The 27,375-nt window shown below is 42.4% G+C and overlaps 1 protein-coding gene across 5 annotated transcripts; it reads left to right on the top strand.

Annotated features, from left to right (window-relative positions):
• The first annotated feature begins 976 nt into the window (after positions 1–976).
• qki2 (QKI, KH domain containing, RNA binding 2) lies at positions 977–26,365 on the top strand. 5 transcript variants are annotated; one of them, XM_033611613.2, is made up of 9 exons: positions 977–1,621; positions 7,675–7,823; positions 8,952–9,068; positions 14,431–14,574; positions 18,082–18,169; positions 18,389–18,673; positions 20,989–21,012; positions 21,647–21,721; positions 25,398–25,506. In XM_033611613.2, exons 1-9 carry the CDS (start codon positions 1,480–1,482, stop codon positions 25,418–25,420), a joined length of 1,047 nt encoding a protein of 348 aa, XP_033467504.1. In that variant the 5' UTR covers positions 977–1,479; the 3' UTR covers positions 25,421–25,506. The 5 variants fall into 5 exon arrangements, 4 of the variants coding, with proteins under 4 accessions (XP_033467504.1, XP_033467503.1, XP_033467507.1 ...); XM_033611612.2 differs by having other exon boundaries at positions 21,644–21,721; XR_013488346.1 differs by lacking the exon at positions 20,989–21,012 and having other exon boundaries at positions 21,013–21,721.
• Positions 26,366–27,375: the final 1,010 nt, after the last annotated feature.

The following is a 27,375-nucleotide window of genomic DNA, read 5'->3' as shown; positions in this document are numbered from 1 at the left end:
CTCACTCCAAAGTCATGGGCAGTGACTTGTAACATCAGACACTGACAAAAAAAAAGGTTAACGTAAATACTCAAGTAAAGTACAAGTACTTCAAAACCAAACTTGAGTCCAGTTCTTGAGGGAGCCCGTGTTGCTTGGGCAGTGACCTGTGGCGTCAGAAACCTCCATAAAAAGGCGTCCTTTAATGTCAGCATGATACGCGACTGGTTGCCGTTACAGTTCAACAGCGCTCAGCGGTGTCGGGGGAAACGCAAGGACGCAAGGCTGTGAATGTCTGCCTGGGGTGGGCGGGAGTGGTGGTGGATGGGTCCAACAAACACTGACCTTCACCCGGAAGAGTAAGATTCTAAAGCCAAACCCTATTCTTTTTTTCTAAGCCTAACCACTTGCTTTTGTTGTACCGACATGGTGCTTTTATTTTGAAAGAGACTGTATGTAAACGTTAAATTCCCTGTGAAAACAGAAGTTTATTTTGAAATAAGACAATGCATGTAACAGGGAGAACTTGACACAGAGTCCCAGAATGTCAACAACCAATGCAGCCAGGGTACCTTGCACGTCATATCCGGACGTTGAAAATCCATGACCAAACGGCCAGCTGTCAGTTGCTGATTTTGCTCCAAAGATTTTAACTATATATTTAGCATATTTAGTATTTTTCTGCCATTATTAAAGGCTAAAACTGCCTAAATGGAAATACTGAAGTAAAGTACAAGAACTTGAGAACGTGTTCTTTAGGGCACCTGGACACACACGTCACAGGACAGGTGATGGACAGAAACAGGTGTGCATACCTATGTAGAGAGCTGTGTTATTGTTACACGGTGGGCTCAGGGTGTGTGCGTGCGTGCCTGTGCGCGTGGGAGCGACTGAGAGTCAGAGAGGCGGGGCGGGGGCTCTGAGGGCACGAGCACGAGCCTCCTCCCCTCCCAGTGACAGCGGCGACGCGCGGCGCGCCCCCGACAGCCCACTCGTGCTGCTGCTGTACTGTAATCATATGATAGGGAGCCGAGCCCCGCTGCAGAATACCGACACACCGGGCGGACACCAGCGGAGCAGCCGGGGCGGAGGACACCAGTTGATGGTAGAGATTTTATTTTAGCCGTTACAGAAGCGCGTGGAGTCCGTGAAAGTGTCAAAAAGAGCCGAAGTACCCCCAAAAAGGAACTTTTTTAAACTCTGGAGAGAGTCGGACACAGGGGGGGAACCGTTTGGAAGAGAGGAGGGTGACACACACGAAACGTTAACCGAGGGACAGTCGATTTAACCGGAGCTGAGGTTTGAGTTAGCTAACACATACACACACACACACACACACACACACACAGACACACACACAGAGGTAGGCGGTCAGCGGGTCGGTGGAAACCCCTGGGGTCCTCGCATCGCTTGCCGGGGCGTGTGTGGTTGTTTTTTTGTGGCTTTCCCCCACAAGTTTCTAAAAACTAGCTAGGTCACTTTACTGTCGAAGCTGAAGCCATGGTCGGGGAGACAGAGGTGAAGGAGAGACCCAAGTCCAACCCGGACTATCTCATGCAGCTGATGAACGACAGGAAGGTGATGAGCTCCCTGCCCAACTTCAGCGGCATCTTCACGCATCTGGAGCGGCTGCTGGATGAAGGTAACTCGGCTTCTGTGTGGGGAGGTTTAGCCCCCTTCATTAGAGACTTTATCCACCTCTCACACTACTGAGAAAACTACCTTTTCTTGGCTTGTTTAATGGTCAGTGTTTGTCATAAAAAGTGACCGTTATTGACTTACTGTGAAGTCATCAAGTGCTTGAATTCCTGCCTGGCTCCTGGGAAACAAATGTCATCCATCCAACCCTGAGAGATGCTCATGATCAAGGGCGTAGATTGTGTTTCAGCACTGTAGGGACATATGAAGCTTCAGACACTTCATTTCTTACATTCTGTTGACTACTCTGTGCCCTTTCTTTTAATTTAAGATGGAAATGTCTTTAATTTAGTCATTTTTTTCTTTAATGGTGGGGGACAAATGCACTTATTCTAAATGTTAAGGGGGCTGTGTTAAAAATGCCCATGCTCATGAAAAAATACTTAACATTTTACATTGTATTTAGGTTGATAAATGGACGTATCCTAAATGTTGAGGGGGCTGTGTGCCCTTAGTCCCCCTTAAAAATGTACGCCCATGCTCATGAGAAACTACTTAACATTTTACAGTGTATTTAGGTTGATAAATGGACTTATTTTAAATGTTGAGGGGGACGTGAGCCTTTAGTCTCCCTTAAGAATCTACGCCCATGCTCATGATAACCTACGTAAAATTTTACAGTGTTTTTAGGTTGATAAAATGGACTTATTCTAAATGTTGAGGGGGACATGAGCCCTCAGTCCTCCTTAAAGATGTACGCCCATGCTCATGAAAAACTACTTAACGTTTTCCAATGTATAGATTGATAAATGGACTTATCCTAAATGTTGAGAGGGCCGTGTGCCCTTAGTCTCCCTTAAAGATGTACTCCCAAGCTCATGAAAAACTACTTAATGTTTTACAATGTTTTTAGGTTGATAAATGGACTTATCCTAAATGTTGAGGGGGCCGTGAACCCTTAGTCCGCCTTAAAATCTACGCCCATGCTCATGAAAAACTACTTAACATTTTACAGTTTATTTAGGTTGATAAATGGACTTATTCTTAATATTGAGGGGGCTGTGTGCCCTTAGTCCCCTTTAAAGATGTACGCCTATGCTCATGACAAACTTAACATTTTACAATGTATTTAGATTGATAAATGGACTTATTCTTAATACTGAGGGGGCCATGTGCCTTACGTCCCCCTTAAAAATCTACGCCCATGCTTATGAAAAACTACTTAACATTTTACAGTGTTTTTAGGTTGATAAATGGACTTATTCTAAATGTTGAGGGGGACGTAAGCCCTTAGTCCGCCTTAAAGATGTACGCCCATGCTCATGAAAAACTACTTAATGTTTTACAATGTATTTAGGTTGATAAATGGACTTATTCTAAATATTGAGGGGGCCGTGTGCCCTTAGCCCCCCTCAGAAATGTATGCCCATGCTCATGAAAACCTACTTAACATTTTACAATGTATTTAGGTTGATAAATGGACTTATTCTAAATGTTGAGGGGCATGTGCGCCCTACGTCCCCTTGAAAATCTACAGCCATGCTCATGAAAACTACTTAACATTTGTCAGTGTTTTTAGGTTGATAAATGGACTTATTCTAAATGTTGAGGGGGACGTGTGCCCTCAGTCCCCCTTAAAAATGTACGCCCATTCTCACGAAAAACTAAACGTTTTACAGTGTTTTTAGGGTGATAAATGCAACTTATTCTTAATATTGAAGGGCACGTGCACCCTACGCCCCCCTTGAAAATCTACAACCATGCTCATGAAAACTACTTAACATTTGTCAGTGTTTTTAGGTTGATAAATGGACTTATTCTAAATGATGAGGGGGACGTGTGCCCTCAGTCCCCCTTAAACATCTACACCCGTGCTCATGAAAAGATACATAACTTTTGTCAGTGTTTTTAGATTGATAAATGCACTTATTCCAAATGTTGAGGGGGACGTGTGCCCTTAGTCCCCCTTAAACATCTATGCCTGTGCTCATGAAAAGATACATAACTTTCGTCAGTGTTTTTAGGTTGATAAATGGATTATTCTAAATGTTGAGGGGGATGTGTGCCCTTAGTCCCCCTTAAAAATGTAAGCCTATGCTCATGAGAAGCTACTTAACATTTTACAATGTATTTAGGTTGATAACTACAACTTATTCCTAATATTGAGGGGCACGTGTGCCCTTAGTCCCCCTTAAAGATGTACGCCCATACTCATGAAAAACTACTTAATGTTTTAAAATGTATTTGGGTTGCCTCATAGAGCTGTGGTTGTAAATTCAAAATTAACGTGCTTATAGGATGTGTACTTTCCCTTAAGTCACATTTTTAATTTGTTGGGAGCAGCAGATGAGCACTTTGTCTTTCTCTCTCTTTCCCACACACACACACACACACACACACACACACACACACGCACACGGGCAGTTGGTGATGGGAACAAACAGACAGTTGTTAGTCTTTCCCAGTGACCTAATGCGCAGGCTTATGTGAATGCTGCAGCCCATCCCTGAGCAGGAACGAGAGCATGTCACTGCATAAAATATTTGATTTGAGGCTACTTACATGCTGTCTGTACAACTAATCAACGCACTTGTTGACACCTAACATTTTTTTGCAAGCAGTTCAGAAACAACGTCACATCACTTGCAACAAACGCTTTAAAATCTTTAAAAAGTGGCGTCTTATCTGTCTCGAGTGTCAGTGGCTACAAGCTACTAAGGCCTGGTTGTTGCTACTGCTGTTGCTCATCAGGATCACCGAGGTCTTGACTTTGTGCTCTGTGACAAGCCTCATGACGCAGCAAGGTTGCTCTCATACCAGACGACCTCTACAGCCTGACGAACAGGTCAACTTAACATCTCCAGTCGTGTTCATGTTGAGGACTGACAGCCGAGCGCATTCATCCCTCACACATGATAATGTGACACCCTCGGTTAGAATGAAAGGCATTGTACCGTGCTCATTTTCGGCCTGCCTGTGTCTTCTGCCTGAGCAATGTGGACAAGGGCACGGTCCCAAAAAAGTTTGTGCAGGGTAATAAGAAAGCCTGCCAGTCACACATATTGTCAGGGTGCATGTTTGTGGCATATTTGGAAGCACTGCGATAGAGTTCAGTCTATATATAAACCAATGACAGGTTGAAGTGTTAAGATAAGGCCTGCCACTGCTCCCCCCTTTAACTATCTCTCCTTTGACTCTCTTGTTCTTCTTTCACTTCTCATTTTCCTCCCTGTTGCAACTGAAGTGTGACAAAAGTCCTGCATGTCTGTGCAGATTTGTTTGTGCGTGTATGTGTTTTTTTAATTGTCACTTTAGGTCTGTAACAGGTCAGAATGGGTTATTAGAGGATCATCATTGTCGCTGAAGCTGCGGCTGTAATTATAGTATCCGACTGTAGTTATTATGGTCAGACTTATCACTCTCAGAGCAGGGAGACATGCCTGTCAGCCTGCTTAGGTCAGATGATATTTGTGCCTCGAGGCAGTTATTCCGCCGTGTGTGTGTGTGTTTGTGAGTTCAAGGCGAGGGTCTGTGTGTATGTGTTGCATATGTGTTTGTGTAGTGCAGTAGTCGGTTATTATTATGCTAGCGTGTCATTACAGAGGCATCAGAGGCCTGCACTGGTCATTGAGACAACACTAAACAAGCAGACAGGCAGACAAACATAGTCTTATTTATGATGGTGCTTCTCACCAAACCTCGGGCAAAATATTGACACTTTAAGTTGTTTTTAATCAAAAGTGCAAACAGTTTGGTGTTTGCAGCTTCTTCAGCGTGCTTCTCTCTGTTTTATATCCTTGTAAACTGAATATCTTTGAGTGTGGGACTGTTGATTGTAGCTGTTTTACCCTTGTGTTGTGCATATGTGGAATGTGTTTAATGAATGTAGCATGAGTGGAAGCCCAAATTAAATTTCCTTCATTGTTGGATATTGAAGTAAGTCTTGAATCTTCATCTTGGTCAGTCAAAAAATGACATTTTAAGTTATCACAAGGACTCTGAGTCATCATGATTTTTCGTAGAGTTGTTCCATGACTGATAGCAGTATCAGAAATGCCTCAGATACTGCTGTATCAAGTATCAGCAAGTACGCAAATCTGTGCATTTATCTGATACAACTTAATTTGGAAATAGTTTCACACCTGGATCAAATAGCAGTTTTCCTGGAAACCAATTTTTCTATGTCGTCCTAAAACAGTAGCCAGCAAGTTGCGCTTTGCAGCCACCGGAAACAACTGTTTTAGGCCATGTTTACACGAAAACAATCTGCTGAAAACAGAATCATTTCTCATTCTCGTTTTGAAAAAAGTTCCGCGTTCAGACGACAACATTTTGATAACAATCGCCGTGCACACGGATCAGCAAAAATGACCAAAAACACTGTAGTATACATTTCCAGGCCAGTAGATAGCGGTGTGACTTTGTAATGAAACAACACGCCTGCGCACATGCGCTTCCTTCTACAGAGCGGCGATGTATAAACAAACAAAATGGCAACTGCATGAATGTTTGTCTGGACGGACGACGAGGTGGAGTTGCTACAGTAAATCTACACTTTGCTGGAGAAGTGTTGATAAATTCAACAGGGTGAGCAGTACAAACAGAGCTCGGGAGTCTGCCATTGTTGTTGTGATGGTCCGCTACTGCGCATGCCTAACGACTGGAACCGTAATGCATGTGTGCCAAAAGTCTCCTTTTTCAGAGGAAGTTTACATGACAAAGGAGACGGTGTGGTTTCCAAAAAATTGCATTCAAAATGTTGCGTTTTCAGACACCCAAAACGCAGCTGATGTGTAAACGCTTAGCCAAAAAGCAACTAAACTTTTCCGTTTTTGGTTGAAATTGTTGACATATAACCAGGACCTCAGAGCGGCGAAAATGATTCGATATATGGTAAATAGTGTAATCTGTAGATGTATAATAATACCGAGGTAGCGGAACTCATGATGGCACTAACTACTACTACCTTCAGTGGAGTTTCTCGCCTGGTGCATACGCCAAAAAGAAATTTCTAGCTTCCCTGTTTACTTACGCAGTACACGGCCCACTGTGCAGTAGTGTTTCTCCCGCTGGCCCCGCCCATGAGCTCCTGCTTGGCTCATAGACTTTACATTGTCATGATGACACAGATTTTTTTTAAAAAAAATTATCAGCTTGAGGAAAATGTGACAAATATAAAACTACAATGCATCAAAAATACATAGTAGAAAAAGTTGACCTTGTTTGCAGTTCAAGGTGTCCTGTCAGCAGTTTTACAGACGTCTCTCTCATAATGGTGGTCTGTGGGCTGCAGGGAATTTTTTCGGCAGTGATACTGTGAGTGGCCACTGGGAGAAATTAGAAGCAAGGCTGAGCTGCTTTTCTGGGGACCTGAGTGTAAGATTATCTGTCAATAAACTGACAGCACTTAACTGTCAATATTTTAGACCGGATAAAAGTTCTATGTCATTCTTTCTCTTTGTGTATCTGTTGATGTTTTGCAAAGTGATTAACCTGAGCAGTGCCACACAACCATAGCAAACATTTTACTTTGCATTTTATAGACCAGTAGATTTATTGATAATCAGCAAAATAGTTTGACAATAATCAGCCGACGAGTTGCAGCTGTATTGTTGTGTGAGAATTTCAATGGCTCGTAAACGAGACTGTTGAATAACTATACCAAACTAGCTAACCTTATAAACACTGATGGGTAGAGCAGGTCGTTGTGACCCCCACTGGCATGTATTTCGTTTGTGTGTGTGTGTGTGTGTTCAACACTATTGGAGAAAGAAGTAGAAAGAAAGAAATTGTCAGTAATAGAGGAGGCCTGATTGCAAATCGTTCAGCAGTTAAATTCTACATTGTGGTGCAGAATGCTTGTGACTGTCTCCCTGCCCCCCTGTCTGTCTCTCTGTCTGCTGTCACACTCAGAGCCTCCTGTAATTCTGGTGACAGTGAGTCACCGTCCTCAGATACGGACAGCCTGAAGAAACGTGACACTTGTGGTCACCCATTGACAGTTTCACGGACGTCCTCCTTTAAATGCGCTTAACTCAAACTCTTTCTGTCCCCCAGAAATCGGCAGGGTACGCAAAGACATGTACAATGACACGGTGAACGGCGGCATGTTCAACGGGCGGGACATGGAGGAGCTTCCCGAAGCCATCGGCCCTGTGGCTCAGCTGCAGGAGAAGCTCTACGTGCCTGTCAAAGAGTACCCTGACGTGAGTGTGGACGAATCCATGACCCTTGACCTTTTGAGAGGAGTCTCTGTTTACTTTATCAGGTCACCTAATCCCCTCTCAGTTACAGATAGGCTGCCAGAGAGTCAGTGAGACCTTAAATCATAGCTTTACATTTTATCTAAAAGCTGATTTCATTGTGAGCTCATTTCTGCTCTCTCCCGATGATGTAATTGAGACTTAAAATAGATCAATTATTAATTCTGTCTGCTTCAATGAGATGAAAATTAATAATTTACAGTAATATTTTAGGATTTGTTTACTCAAAAAGGCAACCTGCCCTCACTGCAGCACAATTTCTAGCTTTACGATCACACCGTAAATATTAATAAGATCTTAAAAGATGTGGATTAAGTCTTTCCCCCAAATATAAAGACAAGTGCACCGCAGTGACAAGACTAATACGTCCCTGCTCACGCCAAGTACACTTAAGCACTTCAATATGAGTTGCGTTGATCCAGATTGAATGTGCTCACATGATTTTCTCCACGCATCAGCTCGCCAATCACCGAATACAATGACAGGCTGTCCTCACTCACATGACAGGAGGCTAACAGGACACACACACACTGGAAAACGGTTGAGATCAAGGTTAAATTTAGAGAGCAGTTCCTCTATCTGGATTTGTGTGTGTGTCGAGGGTCATCACAGAGGCCTGAGCGAATATGTCGCAACTGAAGTGAACATTAGGTTAAACTTCAGTGGAGTTTTGAAAAGTGGGAAGAGGGTAGACGAATGTTAGGAGACACAAATGGCAGAGAGAGACAGAGGGACAGTGGCAAAGAAACAAACACACACACACACACACACACACATACAGGGGGGCAGCTGTCTAGTTAATCACTCAGTCTTGGTGACAGATAAGGTTAAGAGAACGGCGCTGTCCTGTTATGCCACCAGCACCAGCCAGCACCCATATAATGAGCTATTTCTGTCTCTCTTAGTAACACATCACAGATGCACAAACACTCGCTGGCAGCACATGCAAATACACACACATTGTAAAAAGACAATCTATGATTCAAAACGTGTCTCTCTCTTGCCTTTGGCCTGTTTTTTTTTTGTTTTTTTTTATTTTAAGATCAATGTGTCTTTTGCTCTTTTGTGTAGTTTAACTTTGTAGGGAGGATCCTGGGCCCACGTGGACTGACGGCCAAACAACTGGAAGCAGAGACCGGCTGCAAGATTATGGTGCGAGGAAAGGGCTCCATGAGAGACAAGAAGAAGGTACACACAACTAGAAGCACACTTATACACACGCAAGATAGTGTATATACCTCCACTGTCGGAAAGTTTAAATTCTTGCTTTCTTGCTATGGTGGTCCTGAGGGTCAAAACACAACAACATTTCACAAAACACACCATGTTTTGTGAAATGTTGTTATTTCACAGTTGCTGTAAAGTTTAGTTGATTCAAAACACACATTAAACACACATTAAACATGGCTTAATAGAGACAACACAAGTACACAAATCAGCTTCACTTTAACTCGCAGCATTCACAGACAAACACTTGTCTTTATCTGGACACATTTTCCCCACAAATACAACATGCTAACGTCATTAGCACAAGCCTATGGCATTATACAGTGTATAAATTAGCCTAGCAGCTAGCGGACTTTATTCTCTTCTCTTCTCATATAAAACCAGGGACAACAGCAACATTTAACAAAGGTAACGTTACAAAATTCAGCTCCATTACAACTCACAAGGTTCACTGACAAAACAACTGTCTTATACTAAACACGTTTTCCAAACAAATACAACATGCTAACGTTATTAGCACAAGCCTATGGCATTTTACATTGTATAAATTAGCTTAGCGACGAGCGGAGATTTCCTCTGCTCATATGAAGCCAGGATAAATCACACACAAGACTTAAAATGCTATTTTTGTGGAGACTTTATTGTCTTCACAATTTATTGTTCCTTATCTGTGAAATTAGAGTAAATTAAAGCTTTGTTTCCACTGAGGGAAATGGTTTCAGCTTACAGAAATAGACAGGAGGTCTGCGTAGCTGTGAGGTGTAGTTACATATCTGGCAAGGTGCACGTCAGGCTATGGCGTAGGGTACGGTGTCGATTTGACGCACAAGTATTAATTACGCGTTAGGAGAGAAGATTGATACCACTCTTGTGTCTGTAGGCTTAGTATGTAGCTAGAGCCAGGAGACAGTTAGCTTAGCGTAGCATGCTAACTGGAAATACGGCACATACATAAACAGCTAGCCTGGATTTGTTTGAAGCAAACCAAATCTGTAAAGTCTTGTCATAACCAGAGACTCAGGGACGTCACTGCTCCCGGCCAAGAAATAATCCCTCACATAACCCTCTTCAAACTTTAATTTGTTGTTTTTATGTCACAGCATTTGCGCAGATATAAATGAATGAGCTATAAAGCGATAATGAGTGAGTAATTAGTGATCCTTGGTTTTGTTACCTTGAGACAGAGCTATGCTTCCTGGTTCCCTCTGATTCCAGTCTGTATGCTAAGCTAAGCTAACTCTGGCTCTGGGTTCAGATTTATCATTCAGACATGAGAGTGGTTTGAACTTTGTCATCTAACTCTGAAGGAAAGCGAGAAAGTGTATCTCACAAAATGTCAAACTATTCCTTCAAATTGCTTTTTGACTTTGCCCAACATCTGATCAGCCATTGATTCAAAGTTATTTCAGCAGTTAATCAATGAGACTTAAAGTTCAATAAATGCATGATGGTTCCAAAGTTAATAAGTAATTCTGTCAGTATTATTGGGATTATGATTTTTTCCATAAACAAGCAACCCTATACAATACTACTCTGCAATAACAAAACAATAAAAATGAGGACATGATGTTCACGTGCATTTGAGAGGACTTCCAGCAGCTTTGGCATGAATGGAATCCCATAGCAGCCTGCAGGCCGAGAAACATACAGTCATGAATGTAAAAGACTGAAATATGCAAAAACCTGTTTAAGGCTGTGGTCCTTTTATGCACTGAAAACAAAGCATTTCAAAGGGATAGAATGAAAATCCGAGAAATACAAGAAATAGCTGAACCAGATACAAAAACATCCATGCTGCAAAAATCAAGTCATAGACTTCAATACTAATGTTTCCCTCTGGCTGAGAAATAGTGTGAGTGCTGCGACATCAAACTCCTGAGAGCTGGCTGCAAACACATGAACGCACCGGTTCCCACTCTATCTATCTATCTATCTGTCTGTCTGTCTACAGTATCTATATATCTATCCATCTATCTGTCCATATATCCATCTATCTATCTCTCTGTCTACAGTATCTATCCATCCCTCCTCTCAGAGTCAGTTTTTCTGTCCTGGTGTTCGGTCCATCTGTTCCCCCTTCCTCTCCCCTGGTGTCTGCTGTTGGACGGAGTCGGCTCAAGCTTTCCAAACGGCAGGTGGAGCAAGTCCAGCATTCCACCCCCTCCCCTCTCCTCTCTCTCTCTCTCTCTCTCTCTCTCTCTCTCTCTCTCTCTCTCTCTCTCTCTCTGTGTCTCTCTCTGTGTCTCTCCAGAACATTCCCTACCCCGCACGCCCCTCAGAGAGACAGAGACACACACAGAGACGGAGAGGAAGGAAAACAGAGACACAGTGGGAGGCAGCAGGGGAGAAGAGAGAAAGATGTTGACTTTTGGTGTTTTTCAAAATGATACATCTCACTTGACAAAACATCCACAGAGGATACAATGTCCCAGCAGGCAGCACTGAGACAGAGGGCTTCATGATTTCAAGTTTGAACCCAGGCTCAAACTATCAGTTATTTTCATTAGCTGTAAAATGTGACGCTGCACTGAAAGGAAGAGTTCGACATTTTGGGAAACACTTGTATTTGCTTTCTTGTCAAGAGTTAGACAAGAAGATCAATACCACTCTCATGTCTGTCCGTTAAATATGAAGCAGCAGCCAGGAGGAAGTGGTTAGCTTAGCTTAGCATGAAGACTGGAAACAGGGGGAAGCAGCTGGTCTGGCTAGGAAGTCCCTGCGCCCAGCCAAGATGTAGTTCCAACACATAAAGGTCAGGTTATGGAGAAGTAGTTTGTAGAGCATGTTGTCCGACTATGGAAAATTAAAATCTGGAAATTGAAAGCTGTCAGACAGTCTCTCCTGGAAGATTCGCAGTGTTGCACTCAGTCGTTCAGTTAAAGAGCTAAAGAAATGTTTACTTCCTCACTTCCAGACAGCTGGCCAATCACAGCATGGAGTGGGTGAGAATGTCAAATTGTTTCGGAAAGTTAGCTCTTAATCTGACGTTGGAAAAGTGTGGGTGGAGTGGGTTTCCAAAGCTTTTCAACCATCCAACAACCACTTACAAAGAAGCATACTGGCAGCTGAACCTCCCAAAACTACAGTTTGTCATTTATACACTTTGTTTTTGTACAGGCTAAAGAAACAGGAAGTAGTTTGTGAAAAGGACAGTTCACTCCCAAACAAAAAACACAAATTCCTCTTCTCATCTGTAGAGCTATTTATCAGATTGTTGTGGTATGAGTTGCCGAGTTTATTGTAGGAACTATTTTCTTTCTACTGAACTACACCTGTCAACCGTATCACCATGCAGAAAGAAGTGTTCGTCTGCTGCTAGCTCACCTAGCACTATTGAGCTAGCTAACACTACAGCTCAGCCTAGGAGGACGTCATTGACCTTTACATCTTGTGCTGTCACAAGCACAAGCCTCTTGTCCACGAGTAGCTGTAGACGTATCAATACAGAGAGGAGAGTTAGCATTAGCATTTTTAAAGTTTTAACAACTAACGCTACCCTTCTTGATATGCACTGCTCTTTCCCTAGTCAACCCAGGCCCCCAGGAAGTGCCCCAGTTTTTGAAGCCAATTTTCATTGTAGCCAAACTAGAGCTGGGCCGTATGGACAAATATTCATATCTCGGTATTTACAGGCTGACTGGCGATACACGATATATATCTTGGTATTTTCTACGAAAGGGGCAACATGTTTTCAGTTGAAAGTCAAAGCCACATTTGAGACGTCACAAGCAGTTTTATTAAAAAAGACTGTGATAAAAGATAAAATGCGAAGACGTTTGAAAATATGCAGCTTTTACACCTCTAAAACACTAGTTGGCAGCGGAGGTTTCTGTGAAGTGCTGTAAAGTTTAGTTGATTCAAAACACACATTAAACACACATTAAACATGGCTTAATAGAGACAGTTTCAATCAGCTTCACTATATCTCACAGCATTCACAGACACATTTTCCCCACAAATACAACATGCTAACTTTATTAGCACAATCCTATGGCATTTTACATTGTATAAATTAGCCTAGCGGCTAGCGAACTTTTGATCTACTCACATAAACCCAGGGACAACAGCAACAAAGGTAACGTTACAAAATTCAGCTCCATCACAACTCACAAGGTTCACTGACAAAACAACTGTCTTATACTAAACACGTTTTCCAAACAAATATAACATGCTAACGTTATTAGCACAAGCTTATGGCATTTTACATTGTATAAATTAGCCTAGCGGCTAGCGAACTTTTGATCTACTCATATAAACCCAAGGACAACAGCAACAAAGGTAACGTTACAAAATTCAGCTCCATCACAACTCACAAGGTTCACTGACAAAACAACTGTCTTATACTAAACACGTTTTCCAAACAAATATAACATGCTAACGTTATTAGCACAAGCTTATGGCTACCTTCGTTTCCACTGAGGGAAATGGTTTCAGCTTACAAAAATAGTAATTTTCTGACATTTTCCGTACACAGTCGTTATATCGCCCATCCCTACCTCTAACACTGTATTCAGATCTCTTTATACATCTATTGGTCAACCTAGTTCGAGCAGCACTGAAGAAAGCTGAAAGCAAAACCTAACCCAACCAGTGCTGGTGGGCGGGGCGGAGGCCAGATCCAGAATCTCTCAATGAGGGAGAAAAAGTAGATCAGCGTCCAGGCCCCTTTTCACAGTTTTTTTTTTCCAATCATTATGTGGGAAAACCATGTTAAACAAAGCATTTTTACATAGTTTAAAACAAATGTGAAGGGCGGGAAAAATGTTTGGATAATCTGAAACATCTGAAACAGACAAAAGCAGCTAATCTGTCATGTGTTTGGTATTTTTTAGAACTATCAGGAACATTATGTTATTAAAACAGACAAATGCAACTATGTGCACCTGGTTTGTTATGTGACCAACAGGGAAGGAGACCAACAGATACAACCAGCAACAGGATCAGTATTTGGTGCTTTACTCACTAAATGATTGTCTTTGGATAAACTTTAGAATATCAGTTATTGACTAAACATTCCAGCACTGGTTTTGTTAAAGTGTCAGTGAGAGAAAGAAGGGAATAGATAAAATAAATCAATAAAATGCAACATCTAACTTGTGTAACCGCTTGAAGAGCAACATGTTTATTTCATGAGTCTGATAACGTTCCCAAAGCTGCGTAACACGACCTTGAGTCTTGAGTGTGTTTGTGTGTAGTTTGAGGCCGATCCAAAAGCCGAGCCAAACAAGAAGAAGAGTGAAATCCTGTTCCCTCTGAGCCAGTAATGGACCGAGCTTATGTGGCGCATTCAAACAGAGCTCTTAAAAATGTTTTTGTGCTTCAGGAGGAGATGAACCGAGGGAAGCCCAACTGGGAGCACCTCAGCGAGGACCTCCACGTCCTGATTACGGTGGAGGACACACACAACCGGGCCAAGATCAAACTCCAGCGGGCCATCAACGAGGTCAAGAAACTTCTGGTGCCAGCTGTGAGTATCAGCCCGAACCTCTCGGCGTCAGATATTACGGTCTGGACTGACGGAGGAACTGTGTGTGAGTGGATGAGAGTTCACTGTGTTGGTATGCATGGAAGGGGGAAGGGGATTGTCAGTCCAAAAACTGTGTGTGTCTTTTTTTGTGTTTTTGTGTGTGTCTCTGTGTGTATGAGAGAGTATGTGTAAGGGGTTAGGGTAATTAGGGAACACGCATAAAGGGGTTTCCATGGTAACCCCGGGTTGTTTGAAAGGCTGAGGGAATGAATGGAGAGTCTGTTCACTTGTTCTCCCCACTCCATCACTCCTTTCACTCGTTCACAACTCACTTCATTCCCAACTACTGGCTACAGTATTCCTTTTTCCCCCTGTTTTTTTTGTCGTCCACACAAGAGGACATTTTGATTGCACCCCTCAACATTTCTTGCATTCTCCAGCCCACCTACATCCCCCCTACAGACACACACGCATGCACAAACATGACCACAAATAAGAAACACATTGCATGTATAGACACAAGGACTCAAAATGATCCCATTTGACGCACAGCACAAAAGCACATATTTTGAAAATCACACGGCTCCTTCCTTTTTTCTCCCTGCATTATTTGCAACAATTGAAGCAGACTGAAAAGACCAGCAGGGGGGTTTCTATTGCGGCAATCAGCCATCACTTCCGCTCCAATCACAGCACAGCATCGGCCAACCCTTGAAGTTAAAGGTTGTAAGAGGTGTCTATAGGCAATCAGGAGCTGAACACCTGTTAATTTCTGAGTGTGAATGTGTGCGGAGGGTGATGTTAATGATGTGTATTAGTTTAACCCAGCCGACCTTGCTCTCTGACTGTAAATCAGTTGAGCTTTTCACCGAGCTGTAACCGGAGCTCAGAAGTTAAATATGTCTTGAGAGGTGGAGTGGCTGAGTACAAGGTCTGGTCAGCTCCATTTCAGACAATAGCTCATTTTCATGGACCCTAAAATTACGCCAATAATCAGGATAACAGCCCAATCAGAATAAAAAGGCCTCATGTAGCCACCTCAGTCAGAACAGCCTGGGGTGATGTGGCCTGATCTGGCTAAGAGGGGCGCTTGATGCACGCACGTGCAAATGCAGAGTTAACTTGTCACTTGTTTCGAAAGTTATGTCACCGCTGTTACGATGGTGGCAAGTTTACATACATTAATCAACCACAACTACAAAATAAAAGGATGTCTTTCTGCCTTTTTGTCTTTACTAGTTACTAAACACGTTTTCCAAACAAATATAGCATGCTAAGGTTATTAGCTTAAGCCTATGGCATTTTACATTGTATAAATTAGCCTAGCAGCTAGCGATCTTTTCCTCTACTCATATGAAACCAGGGACAACAGCAACATTTAACAAAGGTAACGTTACAAAATTCGGCTCCATTACAACTCACAAGGTTCACTGACAAAACAACTGTCTTATACTAAACACGTTTTCGAAACAAATACAACATGCTAACGTTATTAGCACAAGCCTATGGCATTTTACATTGTATAAATTAGCCTAGCGACGAGTGGAGATTTCCTCTGCTCATATGAAGCCAGGATAAATCACACACAAGACTTAAAGTGCTATTTTTGTGGAGACTTTATTGTCTTCACACTTTATTGTTTCTTATCTGTGAAATTAAAGTAAATAAAAGCTTTGTTTCCACTGAGGGTTTCAGCTTACAGAAACACATAGGAGGTCTGCGTCGCCTTGACATGTAGTTACTTTTCTGGGGAGGTGCATGTCAGACTACGCCGTAGGTAACATACAGTCCAAAGTGATAAACTACCATAAAGTGCAAAGTAGCATAAGAAAATATTTACAGAGAAATGTCCTTAAGTCCATGTAAGGGAAGGCGCTGAGTTTTATCCAAAGTTCTCCTCCTTCAGAGGTCAGCAGTTATATCTTTGATTACCATATCACTGTCTATGACAGCCTGTTGTACAGTCACTGCACAACTGGTCGTCAGTTTGAAGCATACAATACTGATGATGAGTAGGAACAGTTCTTTATGTTTCCGGGCACCTCTCTTCAAACAGTCCATACATAACAGAGTTGTAACATGTAATAAACTTAATTTAAACTTAAAATACCAAAACCTTAAATGTGAGCCAAACCTGTTGTGTTCTTTAACAGCGATATATAGAAAATGTTTACTGATTTGTACTAAATCGAAATTGTATTGTAACAGAATTAATGGTATCAGCAAATATCATATTGTTGTCCAGAGAAACGATATAATGTGATATCATGATGAAGCTTGTTGTTATACACGTAACAGTCTGCATGTGAGGCGTTTACAGGACATCTGTGATGTGTAGCTACAGAAAATAATCTGGGTTGCACTTCTGTCACTTAAGGGTGCTTTCACACCTGCCCCGTTTGGTTCGGTTCAATCGAACTCTAGCTCGTTTGCCCCCAAATGCAGTTTGTTTGGGCAGGTGTGAACACAGCAATCACACTCAGGTGTGCACCAAAACAACCAGACCAAGACCTTCTTGAAGAGGTGGTCTCAGTCTGGTTACAAACAAAGTCTGGTGCGGTTCGTTCGTGGTGAGAACGTGTTGCGACCTGGATCTGAACCAACTTCAGTCACATGACACATTGTTTGGGTTAAACATGAGCATGTTACAGTCCTGGAGGATTATTAATGTGCACCTCCTCCTGTACTGCCTTAATATGCACATTCAGCACATCCAATGCATCAAAACATTGTTTTCTAGTTGGAGCCGCGCCTCGTTTTCAAACTGTATGGTTTGACTAAAATGAACAATGACAGCAATATAGTCCACGATGAGCAGCGCTAAAATCAACCTGCGTAGTTGTCCCTCCATTGTGACATTAGAAAGTGTCACATTTATCTTGCAAGTGTACTCTTCTTCAACGTTTGGTTTACTTCCTGGATTTTTCCCCACATGGAAATTCTGACCAATCAAGAGCAGCTTTCTCACACAAGGCATTTGATCTGGTCCGCTTGTAAATGCTGCCCTGAGAACTTGAATCAACTCTAGGCAATTATACAACTTTATAACAAAATTAGTCGCTGAATCGGACCGAAGCAAGACAACTCTAGGTCTGAAAGCACCCTGAGACTGAATTCTGGGGCCACTTTTTCTCCACCTGTGCTTTATGTGTTGAATGAATTGAATTTTCTCAATAAAGTTGAAAAAAAAAAATCTTGTTCTGTTAGATTTCTGGCAGATTAGATGCTTCACAGCAGGCAAAAAGGTTATATTCTGATGAAATGCTTTGAGGTGAATGAACACACATTTTATCAGATTATTTATTTAGTTAAGTTTAGCAAGTTGGAATTTCTAATCAGAATGATCAGACTGATCGTATCATACGTATCATAATTACTTTCAGCATACTGTAACATTTGCTGACTTTCTGAACCAGACTCCCACAACAGTTAATTCATTCACTAGTCAGATGGCTGAATGATGGTCCTTGCTAAGTAAGCTGATTGTGCTGCTCTGCTCTGGTGTAGGCTGAGGGGGAGGACAACCTGAAGAAAATGCAGTTGATGGAGCTGGCCATTCTCAACGGGACCTACAGAGACGCCAATGTCAAGACGCGTAAGGATGACATCATAGTTAGCATGTGGAGGAGGGTTGGTGGGTGACAAAGGAGGGTTCTCGGTACAGGAGTCCACTGTATATATGAACAATGCCTCTGTTTCTCCTGTTAAATAGACTGTTTGTCCTCTCCTCTTCTTCCCTGTCTATTGTACGTGTGTGCGCTTCGCGTGTGGGTGTGCGCATACTTGCATTATTGTATGTCCGTGTGCTGCACAGCCACCGCCGGCTTCCCTCTGGCGACCCCTCAGGCGCCCCGGATCATTACAGGCCCGACGCCCGTCCTGCCTCCCACCCTGCGCAACCCCGCCCCCGTCACCACGCCGACCATCATGCCTCTGATCCGTCAGATTCAGAGCTCCGCCCTTGTGCCAGGAGGCAATCCGCACCCGGCGCTGGTGCAGCAAGGGCCCGAATCTGGAATCATCTACACGCCCTACGAGTATCCCTACACACTCACGCCCTCCATATTGGAATACCCGATTGACTCAACTGGAGTATTAGGTATTTAGAAATCACACGCTCATCATTTCATACATGGTCAATGGATGTATTATGAGAACTGGATACTGGACTCCAATAGAAGTTGCTCACAAAGCGTTTACGTTACAAAACCTTTCCAGTAGTTTCTCTGTCTTCTGTCTCCGCCCGCTGCAACTCCAAGAAAGAAATACACAAAAACCGCTCTGGTCTTACAGCTTTGCAGCTTTTCGGTGCTGCAGTAAAAACACATTTTATGTGCTTCCTTTTTTGTCAGTTAACATACACACAATTAATGTTGGGTCAGGATTGGGAATCTTAGTGCAGATTGGGGAGGCAGGTGGTGGATCGGTTGCTTTCACCAGTGATGTCAGGTCTGGGCCGGGCCTTAACAGGCACCAGAACTTTTTATAAAATCTAAAACAATAAATCGTTACCTTCATTTTAGATTACAGATATGTTTCAAGCTTGTGATGTCACTTAAAGAGGGGCACAGGGCGCAGTTTCACACATCCCTTGTTGTTTTTACCCACCAGCATTCAGTGAAGAAAATTCAGAGCCACAGTAGGATCGGGTCCTAGCAGAGTGCAGATGGGAAAAAACATAATGCTTCACACATACAGACACAGACACAGACCTGATGGATTCCAGGAACACCAATTTGGTGTCACATTTGACAGATTTTTGGTGAAGTGCACTCTGGAGCCTTTTGATTCAGAACATTTTTAATCAACTCACACGGATGCACTTTCACGTCTAATCACGTCTCTGCACTCACTTTGAATGCAATCGTGCGATCAGTCAACTCAACTATACAGTCTTTAAAAACACAGCCTGGTGCTGCCAGATCTGAGAGCCAAATTTCATCCTTTATTAACTGTTAGTTTTCCAGGCTCAAGTCACACATTGACTTTTTTCATTTATTTCATTTTTATAAGTTATCTCTATTATAATAGAGGCCAGCATGACAGTGTAGGGTAGTTAACAGTGACATAAATTAATTAATTTACAATTCATTTTTATAATTAATACACTACAACATTTATATATAGCACAATAAGACAGAACCTGAGAGACATGCAGGCTTTGTATTTGCAAAACATGACGTGGATAGACACAGAGGAGAGTTACTGTCAGAGAACAAAACACAGAAATAATAAGATAAAACTTTAAAACATCTCAATCACCCCCTGGTGGCTGGCTGCAGTATAGGTCATAAACCCCGTCCCCTGTTTGTTAGCGGATTGGACATGAGCCAAACTAAATAACTCAAACTACATGTCAAAAAATTAACAGATGGTTTTTGTCATTTTAGGTAGTTTGATGTTATGATTGACAGCTGTGTGTGCCAGTCGGTGTGCTGTTTACAATTGGGTCAGACCAGTGTATGGGCAAGAACTTGATGACGCAGGGATGGCTACTGTGCAGACTCTGGCTCCAAATGACCTCTGAGCGCAAGATGGCGGCTGCGGTATCCAGAATATTTTGGCTTCATTTTTGTACAGCATGGGGAACTAGAGATGCGTTGTCCATCTTTATATACAGTCTATTGATTGAACCGCCCTAATCTGTGCCCCAATGAGGTGCACAGCCCTTTTTTTTTCTTAAATTGAATACCACCAGTAAAAAAAAACTGCTTGCTGTGCCTTTTTATTGTTGCCAGGCAACCACGCCATCACCTTCTTATTCTAAACTTCCTGTGCAATCAATCTACCGTGTATTTATTTTATTTATTTCACAGTAATTAGTATCTAGTTCCTAAAATGTTGAGGCAGAGGGTACTTGCTGTAGCTCTGGTTGAGGGTGAGAGGCTGTCAGTAAATAGTTTGTTGGGCACAGGGAAACAGAGATCTGTGTGGGTACATGAGACCCTAAAAAAGAGGGTGGATCATGGGGAGTACCACCAGTTGGTCCAGGAGCTTCTCCTCCATGATGGATGTTTCCAGGCATATTTTAGGATGACGCAGGGGCAGTTTGACAACCTGCTATCGTTGGGCCGTATAGCTCTGGGTATCCAGCAACCACTACCACCAACTGTAAACTTGTTGTCGTGACCACCTCTCAAATTATCCAATTGGACAATAGGATAAAAGATGACGTGGGGCGTTTTTTCTGCTTTGACTTGTAACGCATAAGCCGCGAGCAAAAATCTTCGTTCTCACACAACACACTTATCTTAAATTTCCTGTCATCGTCGGGTTAGGAATCAGATTTTTGGGGGGATCGTCTGATGCAGTACCACGGTTTGCCACTGGGATGAATTGGCAGCCATATCCAGCTCTTGTAATACATCCACAACATATATAAATGAATGCTGAAGCTCATTGGTGGGCTAATAGTCCCTTCTTCCTGTGTTTTCGCAGGTATGGCTTTCCCAACCAAAGGCTAAACGATAGCAACTCTTCCTAGCACACACACGGACTGGCTTGCAGAGACCCCACCCCCCACCCCCCCACATACTTGTTCCCCCAGAGCAAACACTCAGAGTTTGCTCATACTTTAGGATGACAGATTCCTCGACAGTCATTCTGTAGTCAAGTGTCCATTCCTGTTAATTTCCTCTTTGTATTAGCAGACTAGTGTTGTGGTGTGACAGCTATTTAACTTTTTTTAATAGTTCAGCTTCTGCTTGTAATTTTAACACATTTTTAGTGAACCCATAGGTATTCTAGCGCCGCTGTTTGTGATTTAATATATGTTAAAGCTTATTTTAATCACAGAGCTATAGAGTGACTTCGCTTACAGCTGATGTTGAATCTACTAGTGAAGCTTAGTGAGAAATTAGTGGTTTGGATTAATATTTTCTTTAGAGAACAGAAGACCACAAAACAACAAGAGTTCTGTCTCTTAGAAGTGAGATGTTTTGACTTGTTTTCGCCCTTCAGCCTTGAACACTTTGTATATTCCTGATGTTGGTGCCATGGGTGGACTGTTTGATGTCTTTCTGATGAGTAACCTTCTGTGTTCTGTTTTGGCGATGTCAATGGCTGTTAGCAGGTGCCATGACCACTAAGGTACGACGCCACGACAAGAGAATCCATCCTTACCAAAGGGTAGTGACCCCAGACAGAGGTTAGTTAGCTCACCAGCCACTTTATGTGTATGTGTGTGTGTGTTAGTGTGCGTGCATGCAGACCAATGGACCAATTTCAGTTTACATGTGTCTGTAAAACGGCATGCCTAAAAAAAGAAGTAACTGTATCAGGCGAAAAAAAGGTCACACGCTGAAGCAGCTTCAGTGCAAAATGTGAAACGGTATTTGTTGCAGTGAAAGTGAAATAAGTGAGCAGATTGGGAGGAACCACGTGAGGGGTGACAGCTGCAGCGGTTATCTTTGCTCGCCTGGTAGATAAACTGGAAGGCTTGCAGGCCGGGACCCTCTCAATTAGAATGGATCACTCCGTTCAGGTGACTCGGTCCTTGTGACTCTGGGTTTGGAGTCCTCTCTCAGAAACTTTTTTTTTGTTGTTGTTGTTTTTATCTCTTCACTACTACTTTTGACCCTGCAAATAACTGTGGGAAGTTTTATTTATACCCAACTTCATTCCAGTAGATTTCCACAAATGTTTTTTTTATTATTATTATGAATTAAATCCTGTGTTGTGCCCAATGACTATATGACGCTTAAAGGAGCAGTGTGTAAGACTTAGGGGGATTTAGTGCCATCCAGCGGTGAGGATTGCAGATTGCAACCAGCTTCTCCTGGTTAGAATTCCTTCGGTATTCATCATTCAGAAGGTTTTTACTGGTAGCTGAATTATCTCTCTTGTCTCTTCTTCTTTAAAACAAACAAACCAGGTGATTAAAACTGTTTAAAAAACACTGAATGAAGCAGTTTCACGTTACAAATCAGTGTTTCTTTAATACTGTTTGGCATGTCGCAGATGTGTGCTCAACTTATTTCTGATCCAGATGTTCAGGAGGTTTTTACCAGGAGCTGAATTATTCGCAGAGGTCTTTTCCATTTCAAAACAAACAGACCAGCTGATTAAAAACAGTAACAACACTGAATAAAGCAGTTTCACATTAAAGAAAAACATAATCCCCATTTACATTATATTTACATTTTTGTCTCGCCTTTAAGCTGGAGGCGGAGGAAGTAACAGCGCGGAATTGACATGTGTAAAAAGGACAGCAGGCAGGATAGGACGGGTGTGACATTTTGATGACATGTGACCCATCACTGGGAGATTTGAAAAGCAGTTTGCAGCTTACTTAGGGGCTGTACACATACTGCATCTTTAACCGCCTGGAAAACGCGAGGTTGGGTGCTGTGTGCTACTTTTGTGCCTTTTTTGTGCCAGCTTTAGTGCAGAGCTGATCTTCTTCCAGGAGCTGTTTATAAGTGTGTCGGCCTATCGTCTGTGGGATAGATGTAAAGCTCTGGGTAGCCCTGCACTAACATGATCAACTTCTCCGTAATTATCAGACTGAATATTTACAGAAGAAGGGAAAGATATCTGCCGGCTGTGATTGGTTGTTCCTTGTCACACGACATGCAAGGTGCGCTGCTGCTTTTCAAAAGTTGAACTTCACACATGAACTGAAAAATAGGTGTTCGGAAACATGTGCGTGCCGTGACAGCATCGTTCTGGCCTTTTAGGACAATGAAAACATTTAATTTGAGGGCGCAAAAACGGCCCCTTAAAGAAGAACAACAGCAACATTAATGTCCTTAAATCTGGAAAACAATGAGGTCCTGGAGCTCCTTACCCTCCGAGCAGAGGACGAGATCAGCTGCCTTACAACAGGGATGGTAAATAATTATTGCCAATAAAGCACTGCCTGATGTGTCTGTTACATGTCACATGAGAGTTTGGCTCTGTGTAAAAATTTAAAGGTGGCGTAAAGAAGGGACTTGGTAGCAGCCCTATCGCGTGATCTCTGTGTAGAAAGGGCTAATGTTTGACCCTGTTCGGCATGTCGGAAACAGATCGCTAGCCCACCACCTGCTAATGTGTGCTCACCTTTTATCTCTGACAACTCAAGATCGAGACGTTCAGGAGGTTTTTGCCGGAAGCACAATTACCTGCAGAGGTCTCTTCCTCTCCAAAACTAATTTAAACTGGTGAAAGAACAGAATAAGGCAGTTTCACACTAAAAATTGTTGCAGAGTGGCGGCTAACTATGGTGGCCTGATGTGAAAACGCCAATGGCCCTATCCTGGCAGTGCAACATGGCAGTCTCCATGGATGAGAATTGCTCCCTGTGTAGATATAAACAGCTCATTTTAAAGTAACAAAAACATGACGATTCTTATTTTCAGGTGATTACACACTAAACAGAATTGTTGCCCAATAAATCTATCCCCCTAAATCCTACACACTGGACCTTTAATGTAACAGTGATTGTCTTTTTATCTGAAGGTCATTCAATTCAATATGATCTTTGGTCTTTACTACTAAAACACAGCGTGTGATAACTACTGAGGTCTGTGTTACAAGCTCTTTTGTATGAAATACTGTTGTTTGTGGTCTTATCAGTCGCCCACTGGACTTTATCATTGGGACTGTTTACATCTTTCATATATTTCCTAGCCAGAGTGGCGCTGTTACCATGTATTTAGCTGCAAAATAAATTTGTATATAGGGATTTTAAGGATTTAAGTGCTTATATGAAGCTTATGGAACAAGATCGCTTTGGAAATACTTGTAGTTTTTTTTTTTTTTTTTTTTTTTTTTTTAGTTTGTAAATTTTTATTTTTACGACATGCTTTTTATAGATGAAGTGTCTCCATGTAAACTTCAGACTTTTATTCAAGGTGTGTAGCTACTACTGTTTTAGTCACCGCGAGAAAAAAGGTGGCAGTGAAGGCAGTGTTTTGCTCTTGTCTATTTAAGACGAGGCGACCTTCTCGATTCACAGGCCTCGTGACTGTTTTATGCAATAGAAATGGACTAGCTAGCTACAATATATGTGCGTGTGTGTGTGTGCGTGTGTGAGCGGTGGTGCTCTTGTTGTACACGATGGACAAAAAACACTAAAAGGCAATAAAGATGACTATTGAAAAAAAAGATCTCTAAAGAAAACCAAAGCCTCTAAATTCTTGTAGTTAGTCTGTCTATTGTTAAATTGTTTCTAAAATCACCATCTCTTAACCTCTCATCGCTATCTCCTATGGTGCCTCTTTGCTTACTGTAGCCATTAGCTGCTCTTCTAATACTTCATAGCCAATAGATCAAACCATAATCAATAATCAGTTAATCACAACTGTTAATCTTACACCTGCTGCTAAACAATAGCTCTACTTGTCAGTAAGCGAAAGTATTTCTGAGGCCCCGACACTTTTCTTTGGACATAAAGGTCACCTTCTCACCCACATGAAACCATGCTGTCTCCCTCTCTGTCCATGGTTTCACTGTCTGTCTGTGCTAGACGTAGCCCAGCTAGCATGAGTAGTATCACTATAGCAGCGGTCACACGACAGGAGGGGCATCTCCTTAAAACACAACCCTGCAAACACCTTCATGAGCACACGTTAGCATCTCTAACCGGCCATTCCTTATGTCACCACCCGCTGGTTGATGTAAGTCCTTCTGAATGGTTATGCAGGGCTCATGAAGGTGTTGTGCAGCTCTTCTGTAGCGCCCCTCATGCTGTGTGACTGCCGTAGATCTGCCTTGTTGTCATCCTGACGCCACTAGCTGACACTAATCTCTCTTCTATCTTTTTTTCTTTTTATGTCCCCTTTTATGTGCCCTTTTTGTTTCCTTTCCACGTCTGTCCGTCTCTGTCTGTCTAACTCTAGCTGCCACGGCAACTAACCCATGACCCCTTGACCTTCTGACCTTTCCGCCCACTGATGACCCACCCATCTCCGCCTGCTGGCGTGCTCATTGGCCCGTGGCCCCGTCACTCCCCCAGCTCAGCCAACCAGACCAGCACATTGGGAACAACCCCGGCTGCTTCTGTCTAACCAGCCAACCAGACGACAGCGATCACGGGAGTAAACCTCAGGACCCCACCCATCACCAAGTCCTAACCTAAACTTTACCAAACGTGCCTTCCTTTCAAAAAGTCCAAAGCCAGTCTGAGAATGTTTCATAACCAGTCAGAATCCCAATTTGTAACAGTTGTTGCCATGCATAACCAGTAGACTTTACTGGGGACGGGGCCCCAAACTGGTGAAGGGCTCCTAAACCAATCCCTGGCTGTGCCAAACTGTCTCTGAGCTGCCCTGCCCTCAGTCCATGTGATGCAATAATAATGACTTTATTAATAACATGGTAACTAAACTGATAATGGTGGTACTTATCCAGCACAGAAACCCTCCATAAACACTAAAACTAAAAAGAGATATGTTGATATTTTAAAGTATCTTTCCTCATCAGGCACCTTTTACTGAAAGGAGCACTTCACCAACAAGACTATCGTTTGTATTTTTATTACCCACCCTGTGATGCGTTGAATTTGTAAAGAAATCTTTGTTTTTCTCGCTTGTCTTCATGGTGAACGAAGCATTTAAAAGCGGAGAAAGTAAAACAGTAAAACTATATCAAAACATCTGTTAACAGACTTAACTCACGCCGAATAATCCAAGTCTCATCTATCCAGTTCAGGGATGCCGTAGGGTTTAGTTGATTCAAAACACACATTAAACACACATTAAACATGGCTTAATGGAGACAATTTCAAACACAAGTACACAAATCAGCTTCACTATAACTCGCAGCATTCACAGACAAACACTTGTCTTTATCTGGACACATTTTCCCCACAAATACAACATGCTAACATTATTAGCTCAAGCCTATGGCATTTTACAGTGTATAAATTAGCCTAGCAGCTAGCAGACTTCTCTCTTCTCATATGAAGCCAGGGACAACAGCAACATTTAACAAAGGTAACGTTACAAAATTTGGCTCCATCACAACTCACAACATTTACTGACAAAACAACTCTTATACTAAACACGTTTTCCAAACAAGTACAACATACTAACGTTATTAGCACAAGCCTATGGCATTTTACATTGTATAAATTAGCCTAGCGACAGGCAGAGATTTCCTCTGCTCACATGAAGCCAGGATAAATCACACACAAGACTTAAAATGCTATTTTTGTGGAGGCTTTATTGTCTTCACAATTTATTGTTTCTTATCTGTGAAATTAAAGTAAATAAAAGCTTTGTTTCCACTGAGGGAAATGGTTTCAGCTTACAAAAATAGACAGGAGATCTGCGTCGCCATGATGCGTAGTTACATTTCTGGGGAGGTGCACGTCAGGCTATGCTGTAGATACGGTGTTGATTCGACATAGAAGTATAAATCTCGCATTAACTATAAATCTGTTACCGCCGAGGATTTTTCTGATTGGTGACGCATGTCGGTTTGTAAATTAATCTAGCTGCTTTTAGTTTTCTTCACTGCGCACCATCTGGATCTGGTGGGATTTAGCTAGCGCTGTGATCGTTCAGTGGCTCAACAGTGTTGTTGAAACATTGTGCCCACCCTCCAGTCACCCTCGAAGCCGCCCCAGTGCAGTTTAATTTTAGCCGCAAACCCTTCTGTAGTATTCTTAACTACTGTTAGCTCTGTTAGCATCGCAGCAGTGTTAGCGCAGCTAGTGGTGCTAACATAGTTAACAGTGCTATCTTTGCGGCTCAAAACGCGGTCGCTTACTCACCGGGACTACTTGGGGGGAGACCAAATGGTGGCTATCATGTTTCCATAGCAATGCTGTCCCTCCCGCCAGCTAGATCCCACCTGACCTGGGTGGTGCACAGA

The sequence above is a fragment of the Epinephelus lanceolatus genome, chromosome 21 (genome assembly GCF_041903045.1).
Source record: "Epinephelus lanceolatus isolate andai-2023 chromosome 21, ASM4190304v1, whole genome shotgun sequence".
In the NCBI taxonomy this organism is placed as follows: Eukaryota; Metazoa; Chordata; class Actinopteri; order Perciformes; family Serranidae; genus Epinephelus; species Epinephelus lanceolatus.
This window is presented reverse-complemented; position numbering and strand designations above follow the sequence as displayed.

Excerpts from the sequence above, each read along its gene's own strand:
- qki2 (XM_033611612.2), top strand. The coding sequence starts at position 1,480 with ATGGTCGGGGAGACAGAGGTGAAGGAGAGACCCAAGTCCAACCCGGAC. Across the intron at positions 18,170-18,388 it reads AGACGCCAATGTCAAGACGC|CCACCGCCGGCTTCCCTCTG; the intron begins GTAAGGATGACA and ends TGTGCTGCACAG. Across the intron at positions 18,674-20,988 it reads TGACTCAACTGGAGTATTAG|TCCCTTCTTCCTGTGTTTTC; the intron begins GTATTTAGAAAT and ends GTGGGCTAATAG.